The following is a 7,253-nucleotide window of genomic DNA, read 5'->3' as shown; positions in this document are numbered from 1 at the left end:
GTCATCAAAATGCTGGCTTCTGATTGGCTGCTCAAATCGACGCCCCAGCTCCCCCATATTCCCTCTACTGCCGATGGTGCTGCTATCTATCGGTCACCGTCTGAACTAACAACCCTGCCCTCTGGTGGCAAGTCGAGGAACTCCCTCCACAAAAAAACGCCCCAGCTCCCCCATATTCTCACTACTAATATTGTATGCAAGTTTGTAAAACATCTTTTCGGTTTTGATTACATGGTGATTTCACGACAGTGTTTCTATCTGTTAATCAACACGATAACTAGGCACTTCAGATGCTGATGGTTTGATACTGTTTTAATAAAGGTTTATTAACGATAGATAGCTCTGTAGTGTATTTCTGATTTAATGAAGCGTATTTATTTTCTTAATTTCTCTATAAACGAATATAATTAATATTTCATTAAACTAATAGTCAGCATAAAATTGTGCTGTTGATAAATTTATTTGTTATTTTTTAGGTGATCTTTTTTTTCCCGTTGGTAATCCAAATTTTCGCTAATCTAAACATCTCTTGGTTTTAATTAGTTCCACTAATTTAAAGTAACCAATCCACTGTATATAATTAAAAACACAACTTATTTTGATCCTTTTTCTCTATCTTTCTCCAACTTTTCGGCCCTTAAAATATTTTAATCACCTAAATACAGTTATCATACCCATAATTAATTATATTTTTATATCAACAATCTTAATTTTTTTAAACTAAAAATAGGTTTGTATGTTAAATAGTTGAAATTGATTGATATAAAAAATAATGAGTTAATGAATTGACTTTGGCATGATAACATGTAATTAAAAAATTCTAAACTTGGATTAATGTATCCAAGTTTAAATCTTTTATATTACGACCGTAACGTTGGATAAAAGTTAAGATAAAACACTGTGGTTAAGGCCAGGCAGTATAGGACTCCAATGGCAGTTTTAGCCGAAAAAAAATACACAATGATTGTTTCTGCATTTACAATAGAAAGAAATTTTGAAAAAAGAAACTTTGACAGACAAAATTATAATTTGTGTTCTATGTTGACGGTCCAAGGTCGTGAGCATATTTTATCCACGTCCAAGGTCGGGAAAAATATTCGAAAATTAAAATTATTATGTTATCTGTTATTGTAAGAATTTATTAATCATAGTATTAAACGTAATTTTCATATTATAATAAAAAATTAAGGTTAGTGTAAAATAAGTAAATAACTCTACGCTTTTTGAAATGTTGAGTATTTTATTCATTTGAGTTTTAAAAAAAAAAAATTGAAACTCAATAAATAAATGAAATTGAAGTCTTTTTACGCCGTTTAAAGTTCTTATTTTAATTTATTGAACAAACAATTCAAAGATATTAATTTTTCTATCTGACTACAAGTGTAAACAACATATTGGTCTTTTGAAAGAATTTCTTAGAATTACTTGAACATTACTTGTTGATATCTGAAATCTTTGAACAAAAGTTAATTGAGGTCCGTTTCGATATTTTTAATTATTTTTCTTTATCTTAAAATTCGCTTTTCATCACGGCAAATCATGCGCACACAGTCATTTTTGATAATATAAAGTTGCCACAAACCACTCTAGCAGTTCACTCCAACCGCTGCAGTTATGGCTTTGACTTGGTCATTTTATACCATCCTCTTCACCACTCTCTTCGGTGCGAGAGCCTCCACTCTTGGTGACGATCCTCTTGTCGAAAAAGTAAAAACGATCATTGCTAATGTCGATGACTATCTGGCGACACACGGTATGAACGAACTCTTGCTTCCCGACATTGGAATATTTTCCATCGAACCTATTAAGCTGAGAAATGGCGGATTTGGCCAATTTTCCACAATCTACGTCCAAGATGCCACAACCGTCAACAAGACCCAACAAGAAGATGGAAACCTGTACAGTTTCGACCTCAAGCTTGGCCTCAAAGAACTTCTAGTTTATTACGACTTCAACATCTCTGCAATCATAATAAAAGAAAAGGGAAACTTCACCCTTTCTGTGTTGAAGAACTCCGCTCAGCTGACTGGATCCGTATCCGTTCTGAACAACAAGATCTGCAAAGCTAAACTTACGAATGTGAGGGTTCTTGAGCTTGAAGACTACAGCATCCAACTATCTAAAGATACCCCAGCTCTAATTCTTGTTTCCGAAATGATATTTAACATAATTGGGCCTAAATTAGTACCACTTTTGAATACAGCACTCCGAGCAGCGCTACTAGTTCCTGGTGTCCAAAATGTTTTTGCTGCTATTGCCTGTTCTGAGTTGTCATAATCTCAATAAATGTTTTACTCGATTGAGCTGCTTAATGCAGGGTTATTATTTTTTTTTTTTGCCTCTCTTAAATAAGACAACCGAAAACATTTTATCCAATACATAAATGTAAGAATTTGAATATTCCATAAACTTTCTTTTTTCTTTCACTTACCAATATATGAAATATAGAACGGAAGAGTAATGAATAGTATTTCGATCTTAATTATATATTATATTTTATTAAAAGTAATAAGATCCAATCTCTATCATATACATAAATTGATACTTTTAAATTATCTGGCATGTCTGTTACGTTTATTTGGCTACTTTTCAGGCAAAAACTACTTACATAGTTTTCTGTTGTTACATTAAGTTCTAAAAAGATTTGATATAGTATCAAATTAGCATTTGCCAATCACATGATCAGATAGTAATGGGGAGAACTATTTATTTGGTTTTAAAAAAAAATTTTACTAGTTTCACTTTTATTTTTGTCTCACAGAAAACAGCTTCACCAATTCAGACCAAACTTCTTATTAAAGTAACATAATACTTTTATCTGTAATAAGGATGAAGGAAGATTCGGTTTCGTTTAGAAAAGTGGAATTCTTAACGAAACCAAATCGTTTTTTTTACTTTTTTGTACTCAGTTTCTTCAGTCTGGCTTTATTCCTTTCATTGAGGGCTGCTTTACAATGTTCTTTATTCAGTCTTCCTTTGATCACCTGCTGGTGAAAACTAGTTCTTCACTGACGTTTTCAGTGCATTTTTCTGGACAGTCCACTTTTAGTTGACGTCCGGTCAATCTGAATATCATTGTCTCATCTCACTGTAACAGAAGTTGGATTCCTTCCTATTCCTTCCTTATAATTATTATAGATACATACACATATTTCCAAGTGTTCTTTCGTTTCAATTTTCCTATGTGCTCGTCTTTACCACTTAGTCTAGCCATGCTAGAAGTAGACCGATCTTGCATAATCTAAGTAATAAAATCTCCACATAGCGTGATATAGCAACCCAAAGTCGGCCGGCTAACTTTCACTGTAACATCTTCAGTTGATTGGTATCAAATTCATAATGATTATTGAACATCTACCTTTTTGTTTTCTTTTCATGTGTTAGTCAAGAGAATTAATACAATCTGCCTCAAATTTAGGATACTAATTATTAGTGTGTCAAATATTCATTAATACAATATGTGTAAATATAGAATAATCAAAGAAAAAATATATATAAATGATAAAAATAACACTCACTAAATTAAAAGAAAAAAATTATAAATAAAAGAAAGTATTATCATTATCTATAATAATAAAAATATGAATCTATATAAAAAATATAGTGAAATAAAACTGTTTAAACAATTTATGTACAAAAAAAAGAAAATAAAATCTAAGTATTAATAAAATAAATACTCATTCGCACCTATATACGTTATTTACATTTTGCCTGAGGAACTCCGAGCTTTGCCACCCCCGTGTGGAAGGCCAAGCAGGACTCCAAGAGATCCCAGTGCTTCTCTCCCAGCCGCGTCATTGGTATTGAAGGCCAGTGGAAACTGAGTGAGAGCGCTTATCTACCGTCGGAGTGGAAGTCTAAGGTTCACGTTGTATTCGGAGTTATTGTTTTATTTCCTCATCAAATTAAAATTAATGTTATACGCTTTAGCTTAATTATATTAATAATAAAAAAGTAAGTAAAATAAACCTTTTCCTCAACATATGAAGGAACTGAGGCTCAGTACTCGGAAGCACCGTTTCTTTACCAATAGTCATTGGCTATTTCACACTATTTCCCAATATGATTAAGGGTTATTTACCCACTTTTTACCTAAATATGGTTCTACCAGTTTATCGATTCACGACTTTTATTGTACAAATAATAAATAATCTGCCATACACTGGTTTCAACCCATGTTAGCAGTTCAAATACTTTGCGATTGAACTGTCCTATTTTCTAAAAGAACTAAATAAAATAATTTAAAACAAACTGTATATATTTATTTAATCATTAGTGTATGTACTGCATTGTTCCTCTTTATGTCTATTTACATTTTTTTTTATAGCAACCCGTGGTAATAAATCTCTAATATTCTATCTCAGACTAGGTTCGTAACTCATAAGATAGTTTGTCACTCTCTAACCACAATAATAATAATAATCTTTATTTATTCTGGGATTGATCCCTTTACAATAACATACAAGCGTCAGAATTAGGCTTCTTTAAGATAGGATTCAATAGGATTCAATAGGATTCTTTATGAACGTTACCTAAAACGAGTAAACTACAGTATGCTTTCAATATTTATAAAATACCACTTTTTAAAATATCTTGTTTATTTGTCACATTTGACATTATTTATAAATGTAAAGAATCACCAATTTTTGGTATTGATTAGGTTCTTGATTTTAACTATGAAAAAGTAAAGCATGAAAAAGTCAATAGTTTATTATATGACGTTAAAAATTCTAAACAGCCATTGGAGTTATAAATACCTTGTATTTATTTATTTATTTTTTAGAATAAACCGATTGTCGCCTTCTTGATATCTTTGTGTAGTACGATTCCATGTCGTAGTATTTTTTTAATCCCACAGTATGAAGTTCAAAAGTATTGCTCTCGAAACAAACATCTTATTGTTTTTAACCATCTATTTTTCTTGACAATTATCTTCTCAAGAGGATTTTTACTAATTGATCGTACGATATCTTCACTTTAAATTCTCGAATAGTGTTATCATTTTCTTAGTCAGTATAATGTCTTCTTGGGTAGCGGTTTTCCTATTGTCCGTCGTTAGCACGGTTTTTGCTGACGAACCTCCCATCGTTGAAGTCATCCGGGAAATGATATATGAGACGAACCAAGAGCTGGCCAAGAATCATGAAGACCACCTGAAGCTCCCCGATCTTGGAACCTATAGGTGGGAACCAATCAAGCTGAGGAATGGAAGTTTGGGTGTCTTCTCGACGATGGAACTCGTCGGAACCCAAAACGTAATAGAAAACGACAAACCTGATGGATCGATGGAGTTGATCCTAGATCTCAATGTTGGTCTTGGAACTATCTCCTTGGAATACGACTTCAGCATAAATGTCTTGGGTCTGTACGTCAAGTCTGGTGTTGTTGACGTGATTACTTCCAACGATACTGCTCTCGCCAACGTTACAGTCACTATCGATAAGGAAGGTAAGTGTTCGGCCGCTTTGAACTCCGCTCGTGTAACTGAACTAGACAATTTCAAAATCGAAATTCGGCCGGATACTATTCCGCACTTGACTATAATCACCCAGATGTTGCTCAATTACATCACACCCAAGACCCTGCCGCTTGTGAACTTAGTCATTAGAGAAGCTGTCGCAACTAATATGGTGCAGAAGAAATTTTCTGAAATATTGTGCAAGAAACTTCCCTTGTAATGTATGAAAAAGATCTAAAATAAATTTTTAATAAAACAATGTATTTTTAATGTGCCCTAGATATCTGTGAAAAAACATTAGGAATTTTTAATTTCGAAGGGCTCTCTCTAAACATGTTCCAGCTACAAATTCTAAGAAAATGATTCAATACTTTCTGATCTTGGTGCAGATCCACAGGTTTTTATGTGAGCATAGAATTTGGGATACTCGTATAAGATAATGGCTTGAATTGTGCTTGATATTTTTAAATGTTTTTATATATTCTTCTTTTGATGTTGTGATTATTTTTAGTTTGCAGCGTAGTTTTGTAAAATTTAGTATTAATAAAAGAATATGAGGAATCATGCGACTTTGTTGTCTTATTCTCAGACAGATGAGATTAACAGGATTTCTCAGTAATTAAAAAACAAATCACAAATGAAAATAATTCAATTTAAAAATATTTTAACTATTTTTACAATTAAATTTGGAAATGTATTACTTGATTTAATTTCATAATTTTAAAGAAAATGTTTAATTGACAAGAAGTTAAAAAAACATTTAAGATAGTTACTCAAGAGAATTGGAACTTCCCCCCTCTTATTTGGTCATTTCTGGTGTAGGTAGTGGTTATCTCATAGGTTACCAACCTGTTCTAGCCGTGGTACGAAGGTCGATATTCATGTCGTGGGTCCATCATGAAAATAACTTCATCCCTCCCAGGCAGGATTTGAAACGGCGCATTTTTTAATCTTTAAAAAATTTTTTTCATAGATTTTTAAATCTTCAATAACGGGCTTTAAGCGGCTATACAAGATCCGTGATAGCCGTTTAAAACCCATTTTTTACTTATTCAGAAAACCAAAGCTTACTAAAACATTTCTCCGATATTTGGTCAATAAAAATCAATTATTTATTATAATTCATAAAATTGAAAAAGTTCCCAATCAAAGGTTTCCTTTCTAATTCGTTTATTCATCAGTCGTACTGTTACAAACACTATCATGTCTTTGGCATGATACCCAAACACAATTTCACATCATACTTTAACATAGAATTGATTCAAATAGTTTAAAATTCATTCAGAAGTTGATTTCATTAAAATTATTGATTTAAATATAAAAATGTCAAGCCACTAAGAAATGGGCTTTCAAATAAACAAATACAAAAAAAAAGTTCTTTTATATGAATTTATTTCCCATGTCAAGGGTCTTTTAACATTTGAAAGGAATTCAGTCTTCTCTACATTCAGAGAGTTATTTGCTAAGTCGAATCTCATAATGCTTATCAAATATACATTATTTCTGTTCTATGAATGATGTTTTAAGTATTTGTAAATAGATACGATGTTGCCTAGGGAATGATAAATAGTAACATCGTTATTAATTTCGTCTGTAAAGAAAAAGATTATGCATTACTATAAATAAACATGTGCTAATAAAGACGATTCTTATAACAGTCTGTGGTATCTCTTTGAATTGAAAGAAATGGGTGCGACAATTTGTAATTTTCTAGATAGATTTGAAGGTCCAGAGCACATTTAAATATTTTTTTTTTTTACTTTTTATTTAAATTTATAATTTATTTAATTTTTTA

The 7,253-nt window shown here is 31.7% G+C and overlaps 1 protein-coding gene across 1 annotated transcript; it reads left to right on the top strand.

Annotated features, from left to right (window-relative positions):
* The first annotated feature begins 1,582 nt into the window (after window positions 1-1,582).
* LOC106685660 (uncharacterized) lies at window positions 1,583-2,312 on the top strand. Its single transcript, XM_014428466.2, has one exon. It carries the CDS (start codon window positions 1,615-1,617, stop codon window positions 2,275-2,277), a length of 663 nt encoding a protein of 220 aa, XP_014283952.1. The 5' UTR covers window positions 1,583-1,614; the 3' UTR covers window positions 2,278-2,312.
* The last annotated feature ends 4,941 nt before the right edge of the window (window positions 2,313-7,253 follow it).

The sequence above is a fragment of the Halyomorpha halys genome, unplaced genomic scaffold (assembly GCF_000696795.3).
Source record: "Halyomorpha halys isolate HHAL.00 unplaced genomic scaffold, Hhal_1.1 Scaffold723.1, whole genome shotgun sequence".
NCBI lineage: Eukaryota > Metazoa > Arthropoda > Insecta > Hemiptera > Pentatomidae > Halyomorpha > Halyomorpha halys.
This window is presented reverse-complemented; position numbering and strand designations above follow the sequence as displayed.